At 39.1% G+C, this 24,490-nt stretch overlaps 1 protein-coding gene across 5 annotated transcripts in view; it reads left to right on the forward strand.

Annotated features, from left to right (window-relative positions):
* Nucleotides 1–5,288: 5,288 nt before the first annotated feature.
* The window catches only part of CPED1 (cadherin like and PC-esterase domain containing 1), a 269,698-nt gene continuing 250,496 nt past the window's right edge, over nucleotides 5,289–24,490 (forward strand). For 4 of the 5 annotated variants that reach the window (XR_003516534.2, XR_003516535.2, XM_027574292.2 and 1 more), the window contains exon 1: nucleotides 5,289–6,427. Coding sequence is in view for 2 of the 5 variants with exons in the window: in XM_027574292.2 (XP_027430093.2) it covers nucleotides 6,179–6,427 (249 nt within the window). In the remaining 3 variants the exon portion in view is untranslated. The remainder of the gene's footprint in view (nucleotides 6,428–24,490) is intronic. The other variant, XM_027574294.2, reaches the window with a different exon arrangement.

A 24,490-nucleotide genomic window follows, 5' to 3' on the forward strand; every position in this document is an offset into this window, starting at 1 on the left:
AGGTATACTCCTTTCTGGCCATTTCCATTTTAAAGTAGTAAGTATATATACTTTATAAGTCAGCATTGAACTAATAAATTATCAGGCATTATTAAAATGTTTATTTGAAAAAAATTTAACAATTTCTTAATAAATTCTTCAGGACCATATAATCCAGTTTTTGGTTAACCCAGAGCCACCTTTTACTTTCTTTGCTCCTGGCAGAAGAGACCATAAAAGAATATTACAATCATTCATTTCTCCCCTGCTAATTATTAAAAACTCAGAAACCAATGTGGGAAATGAGGGTAGGGAATGTATAGGCTTCTGTATATGTTGCTTATACCCATCCCCCATTCCCGCTTACCTATGTTAATGAATAAGAATAGTTTTTCTTAGGAAAGTGTATAACTGCTAGTCTTTAATGGTGAGCTAGTTTAAAACATTCACAAGTTTAACATAAGTCGTAAGGAAAAAAACGGTGGTCATATTTGAATTTTTTTTGCATTGTAGAATCTAATCCAGTAGAGGGACCCTCTATGCTAATACATTAAAATAAGAACAATTGTACAGGTACTAAGTTACTTTAAAAAGCTGCCTAGGTTAAACGTAATACAGGAGGCCAGCCAGAAATATTTCTGAATAACCCTGAATATAAAAATGGGTTAGTTGTTTAGAATTTTGCTAATATTTTACTAATTTTGCTAATATCATAATATCTAGCTAGCAGAAAGTTTTGGTATAACCTCTCCCCAGTATTCCTCATTAGAACTTTTAAAAATTTATGGTCATATCCTTGAAGCACTTACATATTTATCTTTAATATGACCAAATGACTGTTTTCTTGAATGGGTTTCGCAAATGTGCCAAAAGATGTTTTTACCTTACCAGTCTTACCATTTATAAATGTTTGAAGAAGAGTCCAGTTATCTGTTGAAAACAAACAAACAAAAAAATAAGCTTATATATTAGAGATCATACGGTTTAGATACAGGAGTAATCTTTTGAATTTAAGTGGTATATATGTGACCAAAGAGCCATACTGTATCAATGAATGTGTCTTTACCCCAGATTAGCTCGATGATTACCAGCCTTCCTTGGAGTGATAAGGTAAAACCTACCTCCCTTCCATCCCCCATTAAACAACATCAGTCTTTTAGGTAGTAAATTTGATGCTGTAAAAATTTCAAACTACCTTTCACTTTCTGAAAATAAGAATGGATGGTTGAATTGTAATTACATTTAAAAAAAGAAACCAAATTATGTGACTATCTTGCAACAATTTTTTGAATGTATTATGGTTTCCATGGAATATTATATTGCAGGTTTACAGAGAAGATAATGAGATTTCTAATTTAGTTAAAGAACATAATTTGAGACTATGTTATAACAAATGAAAGCTAAATTTGTTCATATTTTATAGAATGATAGATAAAAACAGGAATTCTGGCTCCACGCCAAGGTATAAATTTGTGCCCTAAAAAAAGTAAAACAAATAGTGTAATTCATTGGATTAAATGTTTGCCAGCCACCTTGTGCTCACTGAATGAAGTGATTCTTTCTTTTCTTTCTTTTTCTTCCTTTCTCTTTCTTTCTTTCTTTCTTTCTTTCTTTCTTTCTTTCTTTCTTTCTTCTTTCTCTCTCTCTCTTTCTCCCCTTCCTTCCCTCCTTCCCTCCCTTCCCCTCCCTTCCTCCCTTCCTTCCTCCCTTCCTCCCTCCCTTCCTTCCTTCCTTCCTTCCTTCCTTCCTTCTTTTAGAATGTGCACATTAATATGGATATATATGTGTGTGTGTGTGTATACATATATCTCCATATATATTTTAGAGGATGCAAATCTTAAAAGCAAATCTGGGAGGCTCAAAGGGAATTATATGGGCAAAGTTGCATTTATTTGAAGGAGTGGTATAATTACACATTCGGGAAGTGGTTAAAATCCCAATGTCATTACCACAAGCTGCACAGGTACACACTATTCTAACTTAAGTAACAGACAATCAAGTAGCCACATATAAAAATTATGCGGTAACTATTCTTTGATTTCCAACCTCAGTGCTTTGACATTTCGTACCGGATGATGCTTGGTTGTGGAGGGCTGCCCTGTGCCTTGTGGGATGTTTAGCAGCATCACTGGCATCTACATACGAGATATCAGGAGCATCCCCCTGGGCCTGCAAGTTGTGACAACTAAAAATGTCTTTAGACTTTGCCACATGTCTCCTGGGGGACAAAATTGCCCCTGCTGTGTTTCATGTTACCAAGATGTGAAATATTTCCTGTGGGAAAAATGGAAATAGTATGGAAAATATTTAAATCTATTATGTATAAACCTCCACAAATAGGAATTTTTAAATCACTTGCCAGGAGACACTACTAGATGCTGTAAGGATATGGTGATGAGTAAAATAGTTTCTGTTACAAAGCAGTTTATACTGTAAAAAGACACAAGTACACTAGTCACTAGACTACAGTAAAGAATATAAAAGTCATCTTCGTTCTAGTGCAAGCAAATTCAAAGTGCTTATACAGAAAGAAAATTGTGAAAAATAAAGCAACCAGTTGAGAATTATGGAGAGCTAGAGACATATGTCCCATTTTAAAAAGGCAGCACCAAGTGTTGTCCTATGGAATCTCCAGGTGATCTGCATGCTCAGAAATGCTGGTCTAGTGGACAATTTAAAATGAAAAGCATCTAGTTTACAGGATTTGGTCTATCTGGACTGTTGATTCATCTAGAAACTTGAGTCTAGTTTGAAAAATAAAATACATTTTAAAAATACCTGCTTCAACAATCACTAAATTCACCCTCTCCTTTCACCCCATACTCCATACCAAAATCCCAAAATGGAACATATATGTGATGGAAGAGTATATTTTGTGTTGGAGAGGCTTAAGGAGGAAGATTGTTCTGTTTTGTCCACCCTTGAAATGACAGAACTCTAAAAGGTCTGTCACTCTATTGTCCCAGGTTGATGCTGCTTAAATACAGACCCTTGAATACTGAAATGATCAAGTAGAAGGGGTACTTTATGAAATCACATGCACAAGAACAGTCTGAAACACTGCCAGAACCCATAGATGCGTAGTCTTACAGCATGTCACCCTCCCACTCCCCTTGCTGAAGCAGCTTACTCTGTCTCATTGTTCCCTGTTCTGACGCCTTCGGACTCTAACACATGCTCCTACTTAGCCTTCCATCACAACTGGGCCATGAATACCCACTACTTGTTGTCTCCACCTACTGCTCACGCTCATCCCACTCTTGCTCTCATTCTCCCAAACCAGCATCTGCCGCCAACCTCCATCTCACAGAATAGAGGAAAGAGAACATACTAAGTGCTCATGTTTGCTGTGGGGGCTTCTGGGTTCCAAGAGGTCCATTATTTGATAATTATCTGTTTGTGTGTCTGACACCAGTCCAGACTGAGCTCAGCCTCAGCATCCAAAACATAACAGACATGCATTCAGCATGCATTCTTCCAACACATGTACACAGAATGCTTAGGTGCTTTCCATACATTATATCATCTGGCATGCCAACAACACTTCAAAGAAGGCATATGTATCCTCATTTCACAGATCACTTGTTTAAAGACAGTTAAGACGCAGCATCATGCTACTATCCAGACTGGGTTTACTCTAATATTTATTTATTTATCTATTGCCATCCTCTCCCACACCCTCAGACTCAGTGGTTGAAACAGGGAATTGGGTTTTTCAAGCCACCGGTGTCATTTCTAGAACATTAATTTTCCACTTTCGTTCTGATTCCTGTTACTTAAAGTCTAGCTAAAAAATTATGCTGTTGTTTTTCATGTTTCCCAGCCCAAAGACACTATATCAACAATTTAATGGTATATAAAAATGACCCTCCAGATTCCTCAAACTCTGTTTTTCACACTTTTTGCCTTAATAGAAATGCATGTCCATTCCTTTTCTCCTAGTAAAGAATTTATCTCACTCAGTTTCATCAACACAGGAACACTTGCAATTTAAAGATTTCATAATTCCTAGTATCTCTCAAATCACATTGCATCCACTAAAACTATACCTTCCAACATTATTGTTCAGCCATTTCTCTTAAAGCTCTCTTGGCTTCTAAAAGTCAAGTGTCACTTCATTTTTTTTATACTTCTTCATTTGTCATGGGATTGAGGACTCTAAATCTATAAGTCAAATAATATTAAACACACCATAGGGGATATATGCAAGAATCTAGCTTTAGTGTGAATACTTATTCTGTAAAGCTTTAATTAATCTGTTTTATAAAGTAGTTTCTTTGAAGTAAGGAACCATAGATGCCCATTTCCCTGGATCTATAATAGCAGGGCACCCCTAGGGGGCGCTCCGTCTCACAAAATATAAGTGACCGGAGCATGACAGACGGAAGGGATCATTTCAGGGGTGTGGGCTCACAGAAGAACCTCAGCCCACAAGAAAGAGTTTGCGTTAGAAAAGCTACTTAGGTTCAGAGCTTTTGAAGAATGTCTGCTATGATTATAATAAGCCAGTCCTGGGTATCCAGAGTTGGCAAAGCAAGAGCAGGAAGAGGTGAGCAACAGGCACTGGACAGATTGCTTTTCTCTTTGGCTGTCCCTCGGCTGACTCAGCAAAAGTAGATGGAGTTTGCAGAATTTCCCTACAGAATTGTCCTTGTGGCGTTGTGTATAGCATTAGGTTGAGTTGAATTGTGGACAAAGCCTGATGTGTATCTTTTTATCCCTTTCCGCAAAGCCTGATGTGTATCTTTTTATCCCTTTCCGCAAAGCAAAATTACCTGCTACTATCCACTTGTTATAGGAGCAAAAAGTATCAGGCAACTAGCCTTTGAAAGACTTAGCCATTAGCCCAAGAAAGGAGCAGTAAGTGATAGGAGTTAGGTACCAAAGCAGAAAGATGACTTCAGTTATCCTGGTACATACTCAGGCTTTCAAGTTCTGCGGTCCAGACAATACCTGGGACCCTTTTATCCCCCATAAGGGTGACCACAATTCCCTCGAGTAAAGATCCTTCCAATTCACGCCCGGAGTTTGCTTTCCTCTCATCCTCGACCTTTGTCATCATCTGACGAAGGGCTATTTGTTTTTCCAATGCAGTACTAAGGAAAAGAGATGACACTGGGCGCCAAAGATCAAATGTGTATTTAAAATTCTGCAGCTCCGGGGAGGCAGGCACATTTCCAGGGCAGTGAGAGGCGCGGTCCCCAGGCTGGGGAAGCCCACCATTTCTCTGCGGGGGAGCTGACCGCGCGAGGCCGTAGCCCCGCCCCGGCCCGCCGGCGCGTGCGGCCGCGGTCCCGGGGCCCAGCTCCGGGCCGGGAGAGCCGCAGCGCGCGGGGCGCGGCGTGCCTGCGGCTGGGCGTCCGCGCGGGGGAGATGAATTGGAGTCACACGACTGGCTGTTTCCTTCCGAGGGCTTTTGGTCAGCAGTCCATTAGGGTATCGTGACAACTTTTTTTTCTGGCTAAAAGGATGAAAACTGAGTAAGTACATAGAACTTTGAACTTGACGCGGAATGAAACCAGTACAAGCAGAACCCTAACAGTCACCACGTCCATTCACACCGGGCATTCCCTTTTCATGCTAAAAGCCGTGGACGCTTACGGGACAGCGGCAATTTAAAACTGGAGGAAGGGAAGCAGCGAAGAAACACGAAAGGCTGAAAGCAGGACTGCTCTGAACCCGGAGAAGAAATGAGGAAGCGCTGAGGCGAGTTGGCCTGCATCCCGCGGGGCGACAGGCACTTTTGGTTTTAGCCTATTGCGCTTTTCAGTGCTGTTTCCAGGCTCCAGATTGACTTTGGGGTTGTTTTCTTTTTCTCCTGTGAAGTCTTTGCTGTGAGTTTAAGGATGTTGTGGAAATAAGGCATTACCGGAAGCAACAGTCTGGCAGCCTGGGGTACGCTCAGCTTATTAGTTACAACTATTATTATTTGGATGTCTTTTTTTTTTTTTTTTTTTCTTAACCCAGGCTAGCCACTTTTCACTGTCATCCATGGAAGGGATCTTATTAACCGCTTCACACTTTCGGGACCTATGATTCTTTGGCATGAACCCTTCGGAAAGTTCTTCAGCGGGGATGGAGCGATCTTGATTTCAGTTGTGGATAAAGAAGGCTGATCTGTATTTTTCATGCTGACAAAAAATAGCTGCTATGACTTTTTTGACAACGTGGACAGGGGCCAAGTGAAGCTGAACTGGTCATGGTCTGTCGTCCAGTGTTCCCTTGTCGTCGGCGACTTTGTCCCCGGCCCTTCTTGGTGGGCTTGGTGGTGGCAATCTGTCTCTTCTACCAGACCCTGACACTCCGAGGGTCGAGGAAGCTCACAGCCGCTGGCCCTGGGGCTGACCCGAACACACCCCCCGAAACCCAGACAAGCAGATGCGAGAAGGGATTCTCCCCGGACAAACCGTGCTTCCTTCCCTCCGGTAATGCACAGGAAATCGGAAAGGTAAGATGGTCACGAGCTTAACCTTGACATTTTCTGTAAAGATAGCAGTCTGCCTCTCTCTGTCCTTTCTGTAAAACTAAAATTAACCTCCATGAGATCTGAAAGGGATCCAGAGTATACAACGGCCCAGAGAGTGACCTTATGACAGTGAGACACGTGTTAGCTTCAGCTTCTTATATTTACTTCTAGAAAGGCCTGGCCTTTATCTCCTCTCTTAAGAGTTTCACTTCTTTTCAGCTGAATGAAATAGACAATTTGGAGTTGGTGGGAGTGATGTGAATTCTTTCTAAAGTATTAGAATTCTGAGAGATCTGAAGTTTTCCAGTTCAGGGACGTAAACCAAAGATTCATAAAATTTGATCAACATTGAGTGTTTCCTCAAGGAAGTCAGCATGAGTGCCCAGACCATTCCAGACTCAAAGATATTCCAGAATGCCATTTTATAATTGATTAAATCGATTTTTCATTGGTGAAGATATTTCTAAAGCAACGTATTTATTTCTGAACCATTTAAAGGAATAGTATAATATGTTCCCTCAAAAGAATTGATACCCTGCATTTTATTGTTTATAGAATTTGGGAAATATTGATTATTCTATACTTACAATTATTAATATTACTATACTATTATGAATATTACTATTCTAATTAACTTTACTAATTTTGTGAAGTGTTGGAAAAAACACAAAACACACAAAAAACTCCACAGGATTTCTATTTTAATATACCACTCTGTTCATGCCTATCAATGAGATGATGACATTTAAAATAATCCAGCCTGAAAAAGAAAAAGGAAAAAGAAAAACACACATGAAAAAATTCATGGCAGCAAAGCCACTGACTTCTGTGCTCCAGCAAGAGGTATAGCAAGATAATTTAGGAAGCTGTAAGTACTATCTTATATATGCAGTAAATTTAGGTAGAGCCTAGGATTGTGGTTATTGTTTGGAGCAGAATTTCCTGTTGAAATTCTAACACCTCCAGCACTACTACCATCTTGTTTCAAGAACTCCTTTATGTATTTCCTTTAGACTCATAAGGCTGTGAGATAGGTAAGGTGGGCATGCTTGCCATCAATGCACAGGAAACATGGCGCTGCTCAGAGGTGTGTAGGCAGACCACAGGGCTAGCAGGATGACCTGATATACCCACCTGGGTCCTACCACAGCACTGGTGCTGAAATCAAAGTAAGTTCAAGGCTCTGATAACAACTGGTGGAAACCACAACTGTAAGAATTTATTGAAATACAATACAATAGGTTAGAACAAAAAAAATTTTAAACCTTGTGAGTGACTTAGTTTATCAACAATGTCAAGAAACATGACAAAGAATAGCAGATAATATAACTAGAAACACTTCCAGATGAAACTCCAACTGCAAGTGCGAGTCAGTGATTGAATGTTCTAACATCACTGAAGGATCTGTATTTTTTCTTCATTTGTACTAGCATTAATTTTTATTTGCATTTTTAATACATCAAATTTCTAATGGGTATAAACTGTGACTTGGAAAGTCACTTCTTGTTTTTTTTCCCCAATATTAATAAATACCGTTTCTTTAAAAGTAGTTGAAATGGTTTTGCTCTTTTCTTTTTTCTTTTTTTGGGGTAGCTTTGCTTTTTAAGTAAGGAGTAAAAATTGGTGCTAAAAATTTTGGACAAAAAGGTTTTTTATTCATTAACTTACAGCTCTTCTTACTCCCTGCTTGACTTTACGTGACTCCTGCTTTTGCCTGTAACACAGGCATATGTTAACTGTTATTTGTAGGCTGTCACAGAAAATTCCATTTCAGCTTTGGATCTCCTGCTACTTATAAACCATCTGAAACTTATTGGCTGCTTGTGTAAAACATTCACTCTAGAATTTTCTTCACCCCCCCAAAAAAATGCCAATCACATGATTTCCCCCCCAAATCATTCATAATCTTAATATTTTAATCATAAACAAGATTCTAAATTCACAATTATAATTCAAAAGCCCATGGATATAAAAAGTCAATTTCCAAACATTTGTCATGTATCTCTATTTTTAACTAATTTGTGTCAGCCATTGGTTTAGAGCCAGTTTTTATTAGAGATAGAAAGGAAACTAGAAAGAATCATGTGGAAGGTAGTTAAAACCAGATATAACTTAGTTCTCCTTGTAATACATGTTCCAAAAAAAAAAAGAAATAATAATACAGTTTTAAGGATTAAATATTCTGTAAGATAGTTAAAGTAAAAAAACAAATGTCTTTGGGATCAATATATATGGATCATTCTCAAAATGAGCTACCTTATGAAGTTCATTAAAAAAATCACTGATGAAGAAGATAGCAGGAGGTGAAGAATGAAGGGGGGAAATCAGAGGGGGAGATGAGCCATGAGAGACTATGGACTCTGAAAAACAAGGGGAGGGGTTGGGGGATGGGTCAGTCTGGTGATGGGTATTAAAGAGGGCACATTCTGCATGGAGCACTGGGTGTTATATGCAAACAATGAATCATGGAACACTACATCAAAAACTAATGATGTAATGTATGGTGATTAACATAACATAATAAAAAAAAAATCACTGATGAGATGCTTGTGTAGATTTTCCTCAAGACCTAAAATTAGCTTTTATAGAAGAAGCATTGTTTCTGTCTAGAAATTTTAGGTTTTGGTATTTTATTTACAAACCAAAATGTTCATTTTTCTAGGGCTTTCCCTTACTGATATCCATCCATTTTAAAGTGATTTTTAAAGTTACTTAAAATAACTGATTTTGACCTAAGGTTCATGGACTCCAGGAAGTATTTGGATTTATAAGATGACTACCAAACGCAGACATTTCACACAAAATATTGTGTATATGTGTGTGCACATTTGTCTGGGAAAAATCCTGATCCCCTGCAGATATTCAGACCTAAAGAAATACTAAGAATAAACAAAATGCTTAAAAAGCAATGCATTTAAACTTTAATTGCTCCTCCAGGAAGTATAAGTTGGGCTTGGATTTATAAATCTGTAAAAGGAAAACAAAATCTTAATGAAAGAATCCATGTGATGACATTTGGAAAAGAGTTTCGATGAATGCTGTAGGGATAAACATTCAGAAACTAAAATACACTCACAGAGTCTTTCTTGAATCATAGTTTTCATACTTTCGTGAATGAGCAGTAACTATTCCCCAGTCTCTTTGGTTGCGGTTCTTTCCAAGAGAAGACCTTTTGTACTTCATCAGCCTAGCAACAGAGTGTTCTGTAGTAGCAGATATTTAAAGGTGGGTGACTGACTATGCCCTTAACACCTTTACAGCTGGGACTTGGTTCATTGTCTAAAACTGTTTTCAATACAGATTGAGATCATGGTCTAGTATATGCCAACTTTCCATAGTGAGGGAGTATTCTCCCTCTTCTGGCCAAATTTTAATTCTTTTTTCCGTTTGAACTTTCCAAAGGACCTTGCTAAGCAGCTGTACTTTTGTCATTTCTTCCGGGTTTTCTCACAACTTTAGTTGTTTGAATTTTGGCTACTAATCTGCCATGTCTTAAAATCATTTCAATTTAATGTGTAAGCTGAAGACAATTCCATTTGTCTTCACTGAAGTAGATCACTGAGTAGATTTATTTGTTTTCCTGGAATCTAGCACTTTAACATTTCACAACATAGGAACCACATTAAATGATAAACAGACACAATGGAAGAAAATATGCTTAATATACATCTTTAGTATATGTTCCTTTAATGGAAACTTTACTATTTGGAGAATACATTTATACTCACCGTAGCCATGTGTTACTGATTATCTCCTGTTGATACTCTGCAAGGAGAATTAGTAGTTCTTTGTTGCTTGACTATTCATTCTCCATTTCTTCTGGACTCTCCATTCTCCTTAAGTGACTACTCTCTACAACTATTCTTCCCGGTATACAACAATAATCCAATGCAAATAATTGAATGTTTTCATACAAATATGCTCTATTTAACGTAGTTTGTGTCTCCAATAATGCATAATATATTTAACATTTGAAAATTTCTAAAAATTGCTTGTTAAGCCCAGGTTTTCTATAGACAGAACCTGGGGCAAGCACTTACATGCTAACACTTCATTAGATGCTGCAATCTCAGGGATGCAAGAGTAGGGGGGGAAAGGAACAAGGAGAGCAAAGACAAATGGGTGCATTTATGAGAGACATAACCAGAGAGGCTGTATTAAATTCTGCATCTCAGAACAAGCATTGTGGGGAAGGGGCAGGAGGGACTAGCAATTTATCTCTTGGCTTTTCCTTTCTTCTGTCTTCCATTGGTTAGAGTTGTCCCGTGCTACTTCCACGTAGTGTTACCTGGACTCTCAGGGTGGCCACTGGGCAAGCCAGGGCCTCAGTGGGTGCAGTCCTGTCAGGGCAAAGGTGGTTCCCCCTTCTCAATCAGTATGGCGCATAGGAACTCCCAGGTCTGTGATGGCCGTGGTAGTAAAAATTGTGTCCATGGCTTACCACAACCATGCCGCAAGTAATGTCCACCAGAGGGGTATGTGATACAGTAGTTATGCTAATGTTGCTTTCTAAAAGCCACAGAAAATGTCAAAAATGTGCTCTTACTCTTGGGAAATGGCATCACTCTCTTTAACTGAAATGTTTGTAATTATCTTACTGAGAGTTCTCCAAATTAAAAAAAAATTCTCACTTCATCTTTACCCTTTGTCTTCCTAATTCAGTTCATTCTTTCATTTTCTTCATTCCTTCAGTGACTATCTGGTGAGCAGTTTGTGCCAGACACTGTATGAGGCACGGGTGGCACAGAAATAAAAGGCATTGTAAGACAGATCAGTAGTTAAATCAATGCTGGGGAATCCATAACTTTAATAGAGCATTTTGAAAGATGAGCAGGAGTTAGAAAGGGTGGGGAAAGAGAAATGTATTACAAGCAGAAAATGCCACATATGCAAAGAAGAAATTAAATGATAGATTTGGAGGATTCAAGGTATTCTGTGTGTGTGTGTGTGTGTGTGTGTGTGTGTGTGTGTGTGATGTGTTGGGGGGAGCAGATCAGAAAGGCAAGGAAATCAGGTAGGAAATTCAGCAGGGTCTAGATGTGGAAATGTGGGCATGTTAGAGAGCCTGGATCCTATTCTGAAGGCAGCAGGGAACCCCTGAAGAGTGGTAAGCAAAAAGTGGCATAAATAGATTTATGTTGTCGAGAACATTCCAGAACACATATTGCAGAATGGACTGGAGGTCGGGCATCCAGTTGCAAGGCTGTTTCCCAAAGCTTCTTCTTTGCCAAATCTTACTTTCCTCTTGTGTTCTTGAACACTTTTCCAAGTTTTCTAGAACTGGTTCCAGAGTTATTCTCTCTTCATTACAATACGCTATTTCAGACCTTTCCTTTGGACCATGCCTTCTGCCAGTAAACATACTCATAACTGATAACAATAAGCTTTCTTTGTACCTGGCAATCCACTTAACCCAGTGTGCTCCCCTCTCTTGTTTCCCTCAGAGAAGCTGTGGCTGGTTCTCTTTGGATTCACTTCCTGGCCACCCCTATCCATCCCTTCTCCTTTTCATTTGGGCTTTTCTACCAAAACTTGTCTTCAGTGCCCCCTTGGCTATCAGATGGAATGATTTATTTTCAATCCACATCCTTCTTCTCTGAAGCATCTTACACTATTAGACAACAACTCTTTCTTGAAACTTTGAATTCCATGACACAATGGGATTATTTTCTGATCTCTATGGATAACTGGTGGTCTCCTTTCAGGGTACATTTCCTCTGAGGCTAAAGTTAGACATTGCCAAATTTAGTGTATTGGGCCTTCAGTTGTCTTGTTTTATACTTTCCCTTGATGATTGTATTGACTTTGTACACTGTTAATTTTCAACCTGTACAGATAACCTATCAGGTATATTTCTAGCTTGGATTTCACTCTTGAAGCCCCGATGTGCATCTCCAATTTCTTGCTATCTTTTATAGAGGAGTGATAAGAATTATGAAAACTCAAATGTTTTACTTTCAAAATTTTCATACCCAAATTAATGACTCCTCTTGACCTCTATGTTTCTGTGAATAGGAAACCCCTATCCCCCATCATCCTGAATTAATAGGTTTTAAACCTATAAACCTATATTTGATATTACTTGCTCTTTCTCTCCACCTTGCCCCCACCTAATCCACCTGGCCTGGCTCCTTACTAAATCTGTAGGCCTGTCACTGATCCATATGGCCAGCTCTAAATTAGAAAGGCCACAACATTTTTCAGGTTTCTCTTTTTCTCTTTTTGATTGTTACCTTTTTAAAAAAAATTTAATTGTGGTAACAAACACAAAATATAAAATTCACCCTCTTCGTCATTTTTATGTGTACAATTCAGCAGTACTAACTATATTTATGTTTATAATGTTGCGTAAAGGCCACAACATTCTTGCCTTGTTCACAACCCTTATTCAGAACCATTTGTTTCAACCCAACTCAACTCGTATATTGCTTCCCAGTCTGTTCTCCATTTCCCTGGCTTCTGGCCGATTCCTAGATGTCCTCTTTGTGGTTTATATAGTGCCTTGAGACATACTTGTTCCTTTTCTAGCTCTGCCTTCTGATTTGTCTCTGAGACCACGATGCACATTTGGTCCTTTATTATACTAAGTAATTTTAGTTAGTATCACCTTGGAACAAGCCTGTATGACTGGTATAAAGTGGGTTTTTCCCAAGTCCCCCAAATGAACCCAGATAATAACTAATTAATATTCCAAATCTTTAGAGTTTATCTTTACAATCTTAAAGTTGTGTCCTCATTGCCACTAACCTAGACTATTTTCAGTAGCCTGACTAGTTCCCCTTCAATCTACTGCACATTCAAAGCCATCTATGTATAACTCCTATAGCATCTCTCCTAAATAGCCTTCAGTAGTTGTCATACTAAACCCGGTAAATTGAATAGAATCCACCCCTCTCATGCCTAGTATGTTCCAACATACTCTTCTGGTCTTATGTCCCACTCTGCGTTTGTTTGTAATCCATAAGCAAGCCATACCGTTGTTCCCAAATGCCACCATCTCCACCTTTGCCTGGAGGCACCTCCAGCAAGTGTGTGCTAATCGATACCTCTAGAAATCTTCACAAACATTCTTAAAGCATTCTAGAAACTGGAATTTCACCTCCTCTTAGCGGCAAACCTTATCTCCATGACTTGATGTGTTTGAGCATCCCTAATAAAACCTATTTTTCATTATAATTATTTAGAAATGAAGAAACATGAGAATGTAGAACTGGAAACAAGTAGGTTCAAGATCTTTCTTTTATAAGTGAGAAAAATGAAGCTCACAGAAAGAAAGTGCCTCTCAGAGTAACAAATGGAGTTGATAATGATGATAAGATTAGACTAAGACCTGTGTTTTTCTGGCTGTCTCCATTCTATTTTCCATACTATCTCCTCTCTATTTACATATATTCCATTCTATTTCCAAATACTCTCCATTCTATTTCTATATAATATCTCCATTCTATTTATGTATACTATCTCCACTCTATTTCCATATGTTCTCCATTCTATTTCTGTATAATATCGCCATTCTGTTTCCATTTACTATTTCCATTCTATTTCTGTATACTATGTCCACTCTATTTTCATATACTATCCATTCTGTTTCCATATACTCTCTCCATTCATTGGCATTATGGGTTGAATTATACTCCCCTCAAAAAAGATATGCTGAAATCCTAACTCCAGAACCTCAGAATGTGACCTTCTTCAGAAATATGATTGTCATAGATATAATTAGTCAGTATGAGGTCACACTGGAGTATCATGGGCCCGTACTCCAGTATGATTGCTATTGTAAGAAGACAGTCAAACGAAGATAGAGACACACGGGAGGCACATGAAGAAAGAGATTGGAGTATGCAGCTGCAAGTCAAGGAACCCCAAAGATTGCTGACAAACCACCAGAAGCTAGAAAGAGGCAAGGAAGACATCCCCTACCATTTTCAGAGGGAGCACAGCACTGCTGGCACCTTGTGTTCAGGTATCTAGCCTCCAGAATTTTGAGACAATACATTTCTGTTATTTTAAGCCACCATTTTGTGGTACTTTGTTATGGCAGCCCAAGGAAACTAATAAAATTGGGGAGGCAGAATAGTTCAGCACATGAGCTCTGGAGTCAAATTAATAGCACTTGTTACCTTGCTACCTTGAGCACATTTCTTGATCTCTTCAGGATTTCATTTTCTCACCTCAAAATGGATATATTATCACCTACCTTACAAGGCTAACATGAGCCTTAAATCAGATAAATCTTGTGAAGCACTTAAAGTGGCTGACACATAGAAAGTGCTCAATAAATATTAACTATTATATAATTTCCTTGAGGATTTACTCATCCTTGCAGTCCCTAACAGACCCTAACATTTGGCCTTCACAAAGTAGGCGCGCAATAAATAACTGCTTCATTGAACATGAGTACCTGGGTAAGGAGCATCTGAGTGGAAATTCTTGTTGAGTTTCTCTCCCTTTCCTCCTGTGTCTCCGCTGTTGTCTTTTTACTAAAATGAGCCTTTAGAATCAAGACAAAACTTGGGGAAGCTGTTATGTCAGTCAGAGTCAGGCCTGCTTATCTGTAGGCAAGGTTTGGGCTGAATCTTTTTAAATTTTTATGTATTTTTTAAGTTTAAGATGCTGGGGTTAACGATATGCTGTAGTTGAGGATGTGGAGAGATGAACTGGATGGGGAGTAGAGGAAAGAGGTTAAGATTTTGGACTCTGCATATATATATATATATATATTTGTTTATTGTTTTTCTCCCTACATACAATATAAGCTCCTTAAGAGCAAGTACTTCATTTAACTTGTTTACTGCTTCTGGCCCCAGTGCCAAAACAGTCTCTGACACATAGTGAGCCCTGAATAAATACCTAGTCAATGAATAAATGAATGAATGAATCATGACTTTGGGGATCAGAGAAAGCCTACTTTAAAGCAGAGATGAAAAAATGAGAGGAAGTCTTCCTTCCTTCTCTTTTTTATTTTTGTTGAGCTCTCTGATCCTCCACCCCATCTTTATCTTGTACCATTATCCCTTGAACCCCTTCCTGTACCATCTCTTCTCATACTTGTAGCTAATGTTAATTGTCTGCCATTTTTTACATTGAATCTGCTTCAATTATCATCCATTTCTCCTGTTCTCTTCAGCTTTTTTGTCTCATTGGGATCTTTATCCTAAAGAGATCTCAAGTATCTACCATATTTAAAAAAGAAGGACGGGGGTGCCTGGGTGGCTCAGTCAGTTAAGTGGCCAACTCTTGATTTCAGCTCAGGTCATGATCTCAGGATCATGGGATCACACCCCACGTTGGGCTCTGCACTCAGCGTGGAGTCAGCTTGTCCCTCTCCCTCTGCTCATGAGCATGCTTTCTCTCTCTCTCTCAAATAAATAAAATAAAACTTTTAAAAAAAGAAGAAGAAAGAGGAGGAGGGGGAGGAGAAGGAGAAGATCCTTTCCCAACCAATGTGGCTTTCTAATTACTTCCCATCTCTCTTGGCTTCTTGGTCACCATCATCTAACCTCTCTTCCTATGAAGCAATTCCCATTTTTTAACAGATTAATTCTACTAAAAATTGAGCTTTTCCTTTTATGTGTTTTTATATTTTAACCATATTTGAAGGTAAGTATTTTAAAAGTATGCTGATGGGACTCTAAATACAGGGGACTATGCACAGGAGGCTCTCAGGAGATGATGTCAGCATACTAACAGGTATGTGACTTTCATAGAATTGGTTGAGCTGCCTGATGAGCATTTAATGCCTGTGGATTTCTTTGAGATAGTTGATCAGGGCTGTGTTAGATTTTTAAAATGAAATATCACATGGGTGAAAAATTGTTCATACTGAGAGAATTTTAAACAAATTCAAATTTGCTTACATTAGATAAATTTTAATGAAGTCTTGATGAAGCCCATATTTAAGCAGGTTATGTTAAATTTCCTATGAATCAAAGAATTAATCAGTTTATGGGTGTCATTCTCTGTCGTTTTTTTTTCAAGAGAGTGGCAATAGCTTCTGTTTCTTTCTCCCTCTAAACAATTCTGTTTCTCATTTTAATGGAATTGGAAACTCACATAAACCCTCTGAAATGGAAACCACTAGATACACTCACATTATAAAAAGTGCTTCCTGTTATCAACTTCCAGTCTGTGGCCTTTTGGGGTGAAAGAAATGTTTGGTTTCATTTTTCCCTTTGATTTCCTTTGGATATTTTTTCTAAGGAGCCATTCTCACTAAAAGGATGAGCTCATGTTCTAAAATAGGATTTATGTTCTCTAACAGAAACTATACCAAAGTTGGAAATTTATATGGTAAATAGTACTTTGTCAATGTTTGCACTTTGTTCAAAATGTAAAACTAAACATCTAGACTTATGTACAGGGTTAAAAAGGAATATAATAAACTATAAATTGAGTCTTTGCCATATATAAGCATCTTAATGAAAAAAAGTTATTTAACTTTCAATTAAATTCACTAAGAGGAGCTAATTCACTTATGACCCAAAATAATAGATGAAACAAAATAATTATTAAGAAGAACACATGGACTTGGAAGAGCAGCATGGGCCCAATCATGTGTTCGGAAATATAACTACATTTGGTATCTCTAATCCTTACTTGGGGACTCTTGATGGAACCCTGCCAATTTGCCTATAGTGCATCCCAATTGGTCACCTTCTGGTGGCGGGGGGAGCTCCAAGACCCTACATATTGGGAATAGACCTAACTCTCTCCATCAAGTCTTCTGACCTCCAATCTTTTAAGTATATTGAACAAAAAGTCTAAGAGAGCATAGGTATATTGTGGAACAAACATGGCTTTTGGTGCAAAATGGTTCAAATTCTAACTGTGTCATTTACTAGTATAGGTCATAGGCAGATTTTACCTAGATTTCTAAACTCTGAATTTTCTCACTGGAAAAATGGAGCTAACTAAGCCTGATGTGTGAGAATTGATTATGTGTCTGAAAACACCAAGCATGGTGGCTGACCAGGGTTTGTGTTCAGTAAATGTTGGTGTTTTTCCTGCCCACAGAAGCTGGATTTAAGCTTTGACCTCAAAAACAAGCACTATAAAGGGCTTGTATTATATTTTTTTTCAAGAATGCTCATATGTAGTTCCTGTTTTTGATCATCAGCATATGTGCTTTCTGCATTATATTCTGCTTAGGCAAATGTTTAAGGTAGCAGCTACGTTCTATGCTAGCAGTCTTCAAATTTTCTCTCTGACACCTCTCAATAAGTCAAATGCAAGCTTTCCACTGGTTTTTCCCAGATGCATTATACTTCTTTCCCCTCCTGCTCGAGAAAGTGTTCAGCTACAAGTAGTAGGAATGCAGCACATCTTCCCTGATTTATAAAGTGCAAATTATTCACTAATTTTGATATTTTAATTCTTTTCATAGCCAATTTCTTATAACACACCTCAGAGCTAATTTTGACAAATCAAAGCTCATATCTGCTGTCCTAAGTATATTCTGACTATGCATAAGAGAGGGATCTGGGAAAAGTGACCAGTCTGGGAGAGTTAGGCAAGGGAAAAGCCTCATAGTAGTAAATAATCTATGGGGAGAAAAGAGAATTTATTAATAGTAATATTGCTCCCGGGTCCTGGTGTTTCTTCCTGGTTTTGACATGAGGAAAAGTGTTGGGGTGCTGGTACACCTGTTAAAGGTCAGTGTATCTGAGGCAGATCCTGCTGTGCCCCGCTCACTCTCTGAAAAAGAGAAAAAGAAAGAGAAAAAGAACTAATGGGTGTTAAGGAGGGTACTTGTTGTGATGAGCACTGGGTGTTGTATGTAAGTGATGAATCACTAAAGTCTACTCCTGAAACCAATATTACCTTATATGTTAACTAACTAGAATTTAAACAAAAACTTAAAAGAAAAAAGAACTAATAGGGGCCCAGTTCCAATTCTGAAGAGTTGAGTAGCCATGGACAAGTGACTTCTTTGGTTTCTTTTTGTAGACTACGGCATAAGGATGGAAATATATGCTGCAGAGATGTCATGGGGTCAAGGTAGACACTGTTGCTCAGAATGTTTTGGAAAGCATTGAGATTATAAAAGGCGAGGGAGTCAACATTATCACATCTGTTAAAAGATAAACCAAAGCATATTGGAAAATTTAAGAGTTTATTTGAGCAAAAATCGATTCTAGTCAGGCAGCACCAAACTGGAAGTGGTTAGGAGTGTCTCCCCATCAGGAGCTCAGGGAGAGGCTTTAATAGAGAAAAGGCACAGGCAAGGTAAGGCAATTATTGATTGGCTAAAGCTTAAAGCCTAGTTGGCTGTTTTTGATTGGTTGTCCTTAGGTTTTGATTTGCTAAGCTTGAGGCATTTACAGGCTTAGATTTTGGTTTGCTTTCCTAGACCACCTCGCATTATAGCCACTTCAGTCTAATAACCTCAGTGTTCAATTAATTTAACACATCCCAAAGGATAATGTCATGAAAATATTTTCACTGCACTTGGCATCTCTTGAGGGAAAAGAATGCATATAGGCAACATAAATGTGAGTACGGGGAATACTCCTTCTTTCATTAAAAAGTTACAGTATAAAGTGCTACACAAATGTCAAGTTATGCATGTTTCAGAATGTTACTAGGAGTCCAAAACTGCACTGTCACAATTGAGTTTCCTCTTGATGTTTCACTGTTTCTTTAACAAGCAATAGAAAGTATAATAGTATTCCAATAGTTTCAGCCCTAAGCCTAGTTCTTCCCTGGTGGAAAATCTAGCATTAATTTAGCCAAGTGCACAAATGCTTCAGGAAAAATGGAACAGGAAATTAACTTTTTTGTAGCAGTGCAGGAACTATCTGACCTTAGCAAAGCATCAACCAGAAAGTCGACTTTCATATTGAGCAGTAAACTTTCCCTATTAGACACACCCAGAGGGCAGAAGTGATTTCAAGTGGGTTTTCCCTTACTCCTCCCTTTATTATTAACTCTCTCTCTCTCTCTCTCTTTTGAGTAAACACTGAAAACATTAATAACCCATCTGAAGCTTCCTACACACAAGCTAAACCTACTTGTCCAAATATTTCAGGGCTACATAAGCTATTTTAAAAAGTGGATTGATTTGGGGCAGAGTTAATTTTCTTTTTTGTGGAGGAGAAGATAAAAATGAGGGAAAAGCAGATAAGCTGATTATTTTTCTTTTAAAGAAACAGTAAAGTAATATTATGTCTGCTTTAAACAAACTTGTTTGCTGGAGAACAGAAATAATGTATTTGTGAAAATATATTGTCAGAAATATAAACTTTAGGAAGCTAGAACTGTCTCCTGTTTTTAATATAAAATAATGACATTTTAAAAGGAAGCCCCTTTTCTGTGTTATGAATGGGAGAATGTCTCATCCCCCCAATGATGTACACATGATCCTAAGCACAATTCTTAGGAAAACCCTGAAAAAGTGACCAAGAATTTTTAATAATGTAACTACTTCCTGTGAAGTCTAGCATTTATTTTTTTAAGCTTTATTTATTTACTTGAGAGAGAGAGAAAAAAAGAGAGAGAGAGAGCACATGGGGTGGGGGGCAGAAGGAGAGAGAGAATCCTCAAGCAGACTCCCCGCTGACTGTGGAACTTGACATGGGACTTGGGGCTCAAACCCAGGACCTCGAGATCATGACCTGAGTTGAAATCAAGAGTCAGATGCCTAACCAACAGCCACCCAGGTGCCCCAGTGAAGGCTAGCATTTAAACAAAACCTTCTAATAAATTACTGGCAGCTGGATCAAGGTGGGGATCAAGTTGGGACAGTGCCTGGCACATGAGTTGAATGAATGGATGAATGCAATCTAGTAAAATTCATGCTGTGTGTCCAGTGTAGGGCTTCCCATGGTGGCCTGTGGTCCTTAAATTTTTCTTTTGTACTTTCAGTTGGTTTTTAAACTCTGGTCTCCCCTGACAACCCATCCAAGTCTTCTTCAATCTATAAGATGTCCTCACTTTCCTGAAAAGACCAAAGAAATTTGTTACACAAGATGAGATGGTTTCTTCTTTAGGTCTGGCCTATAAGATCTTTTGCTGGACCATTTAAGAATAAACTGGACCTCTAGGAAGGGAACACACTTTTCCAGCCAGTTGCAGAAGAAAGCCAAATACTATTCTGCAACATAGTCCATCCCTTGAGGGAAGAATTACAGAGTTTAGGGACCTGAAAATTTGATAGCAGTATTAGATGATATCTCATTCTTTCCTCTAGAGATAGTGTTTGTTTTGTGGTATTACTAGATACTGCCATTTCCTGCCAATTTTTGATTTTTAAAGCAAGAAGTTGACCATCAAATACTTAAGCATTCTAGAGTGAGTGTGTAATTTGGAAAGCTCTAAGATAGATTTTGAAGGGAATATGTGAGGTTGTGTTATGATGCGCTGGTGTAATAGCATAGCATGTGGCAACATGAGTGGGACCAGGGGAGACTAGGTGGAGGCTTCTAGAGGGGAAGCATGGAAGAGGGTTCTTAGTTCTCCATGGGACTGGGAAAGTATTACCCAGGGTAGTCCCCAAGGAGAGCCGAGGTTGTATGTTAGTACTGGCTAGTGGGCTGAAGGGATAAGATGAGGAGACTATGGAACACGAACAGCCACAAGGGTGTTCAGAGCAAGCAAGAAAACAGAATGAGAGCCAAGGCATAAATGTATGCTTTACAGGAACTTCGTGTACAAACTTGGTTTAAAGCAGGATGCTTTTTCATGTGGAGTGTGGTGCCTGAATATTTAACATTTGTTCCTCTATTCGGTCCTAACACTTTGTCCCCTACGTGGGTAGGATGAGGCAGGGTTTCTCTGCGTTCATGAGGTATGTGCCTCTATCCTGTGGCCTTTCATTTTAACAAGAACTACAGCTGACGCTTGCTGTCCTGGAGATGCAGGGACACCTGCAGGGCGTATGTTGGTTTTCCATCCTTCACCATCTGTGCAGTTCATGGGGACCCTAGATTTCTGGGGAGAATCTGGATAAATTGGTTGCTACAGGGATGTGCATGCTGAGGGGGAAAGACAGGAGCCAGAGATTCTATCTGCATGGGATTAACAATATTAGACACTTACCTAAAGTGGGTTTAGGCACCTGTCCTCCTCTCCTGGGAGGTTTGAATGTGGTGGCTGGGTAGACAGTGGATGGAGAATCTTCATCCCCAACTCAGTGTCTGAACTCTACCCTTACATCTGGCAGATATTTTTTTAAGACTGGACTGTCTGTGCAGAGTGGGGCATGTTCCCTCTGGTGCTGAAAGAGATCCTAGGCTGGCCAGCACATGTTGTCTTGTGATAGCCTGCTGCGGAAGCCTGGGGCCCGTATGTGTGCTGTGTCGAAATGCAGCGAGGACTGCAGACTAGGAGGACTGTGGAGATCATAAACTGGGCTCTGGAGGGTGCTGGGTGGGTTAGCAGCAAGCCTTGTAGCCGGGAGGGGTGCGGGGAGAATGAAGAAGGAAATGAATGCAAATGAGGAGCTCAGGAATTTAATAGGTGAATGCTAGGGAAGATCTTAAAACTAGACAATGGCGACCATTATCTTCTAAGCCATAAAGAGGGAATGTAACGGGCTAAAGAACTTTTTATATCCTTATTGTGAATTTATTTATAGAATGTTCTAACAAAGTATAAAATTAAATCATATTTAGTTATACAATTAACATTACTGCCTAATTTTTATCTAGCACCCAAATCTAAAAAGTAGGTCCATTTTATATATGGTATATTTTTGGCCATATTTTTTTATGATACATTTGCTCTAACATTCTATTTTTGTAAAAGAATAGTAGAAATGATGATCGATTATTTTTTAATGTGTTAATGCCCCTAATACATAAGCACCACCTTATCCTATTCCACTTGTAATTTGACAGAACCCCTGTGAAATCACATGATTGGAATGTTTAGGTTTTTATTTTGTTAAATTCATTACACAAAGAGGCCCTAAGACTGATGTAGTTCTGATGCCCCGGCGACCTAAGCCTGTAAATGCCTCAAGGTTAGGAAATCAAAATGCTCAGGACAACCAATCACAAAAAAAACAAGCTGTAGCCAATCAAATAATTTCCATTCTGCTTCCACACTTTCTCTGTATAAGTCTTTCCCCTGGCTCCTATGGGCAGAGCCCGCCTAACCACTTCGGGTTTGGCGCTGCCCAATTGGAATGGATTTTTGCTCAAATGAACTCAAAATGCTAAATATGTCTCAGTTTATCTTTTAACAATTTAAAATATTTTAATTTGTCAAGAGGTTCTTTTATGCAATAACTTCTTTAAGAGATATTTACTGCGCCTTACTTTATGGGGGCTATATATTTTTGACTGCTTTTTATCTTCACCGAATCTCCTTTGATCCTTACACTAGCATGAGAAATAAGATAGAAGGCTGGTGCTTATTTGCAGATGAGGAAATTGAAGTACATCAAGTAGAGCTTACGTGGCATCAGCAGATAATGAATGGAGGGTGGGAAGTAGAGGGGAAACCCAGGGTTTAGAAGGCCTTGGGGGAGCTCGCTGGCAAAGACTCAAACTGAGATTCAGAGTCTCTGGCATCTATAACAATGTTTGGTAGATTATATGATGCTTAGGTATTGGTACTGCTATAATGACCCCAGTGCTCTTTCCTGTCTGTTACGTTGCTTTTGTAGGAACTTGCTATTTTAAGACTGAATTGCTGAATTAACTCGTTGTTTGGGCATGGGGCTTGGGGTGGGGGAGAGAGATTTGCTATTATTTTAACATTTTTCAAAAGAACAAGGTCTCCCGTTGTTTTCTGCTTGGTGTTTCACAATTGTGGATTGTCGATTTTATATTTTCTTCATTACGGGTGTCCTTCAACTACTTCTGACACCGTGGTAAGATTCAGGGGGCTAGAGAATATTTACTCTAAAACCTACAGAAGTGATCAGGGCTTGAGGATTGGGAAGAAAGTAACTTCCTTCTCTTAAATTCTATGTGCTTGTCTGATTAAGGGGAGACTGAGAAGGGGGAAGAGTGTAGAAACAGGAAAGCAGAAGGAAGGAGAAGAGACAATAGAAGAACAGTTGGGAGTGGTTTTTATTTGATTCAAAATAGGAAGCAAAATCAAATGCACCCAAAGAAAAAGCAACTTTCGTTCTCTCCCGATCTCATTTAAAGCTTTATCTTATGCTTAAAGATACCTCCAAGGACACTATCCTGAGCACCATCTCCTGGCCATCTCTATGTTTTTGTAATCTCAGCTGGGTCTTTGTTATGTCTGTAAAGTTACAGCAAACAGTAAACTGAAGACCCACAGCTGTGCATCGTGGGTGGCGCCTCCACCAAGGGGGGAGCCTTGAGTTAGTTGGAGGAAAAGCCTCCAGAAGGGGCTGAAAAAGATGCTTCTTATGACTTCCAAAACAGATAAGAAAGAGAAAAAAGAGAAAGCGGGAGGAGCAGAGAGGGGACTCGAAGTTCCTCCACGTTGGTTGAAATGGCTGAGCTGTCAGTGGGGTAGAATTTGCTAGCCAACTACAGCTGCAAGGCATGAAGGGGAAACATCGCAGCAGGAGACACTGGACACGGGCTCGAGGAGACATCACTGTTCTTGTGTTCTTGGTTTCATTTTTAATTTCACTTTGTCTCCAAGATTCCTGCTACGTGTGAGGGTCAGCCTGGGAAAGGAGTGAGCGGCACACGGTTCCAGCTGCAACCAGCATGCCTGTGCATTCTCTGGAGTCTGAAGAGCCAGAAGCTCTTCAGTCTGCCTTCTCTCTTCTGTCTTTCCACTTGCCCTCCACTAGTCTCTCCTCTTGCCCGCAGCTGCACAAGCTCTACACTGTGTGCCCAGTTTAGAAAGGCACGGTGTTGTTCCAGGTTGTGAGTGAGGAGACTGGGCATTAAACATACAGACAGCCTAGGAATTCTCAGGGTCGACCTTCAGATTTTAGAGATGTGGTGGGAAGTGTTTACGGATCAACAAAAATCATTATGTATCCCTGAAGTCTCAGTATTGCAGATGTTCCGGTGGATTAAGACAATATGATGTTATGTATCATTCAGTATTTTCTAGGATGGTCAGATCAGGGTCTGTCCTGCTGTTCTCTTCCATTTTCCTCTG

This window comes from Zalophus californianus, chromosome 12 (assembly GCF_009762305.2).
Source record: "Zalophus californianus isolate mZalCal1 chromosome 12, mZalCal1.pri.v2, whole genome shotgun sequence".
Taxonomy (NCBI): Eukaryota; Metazoa; Chordata; class Mammalia; order Carnivora; family Otariidae; genus Zalophus; species Zalophus californianus.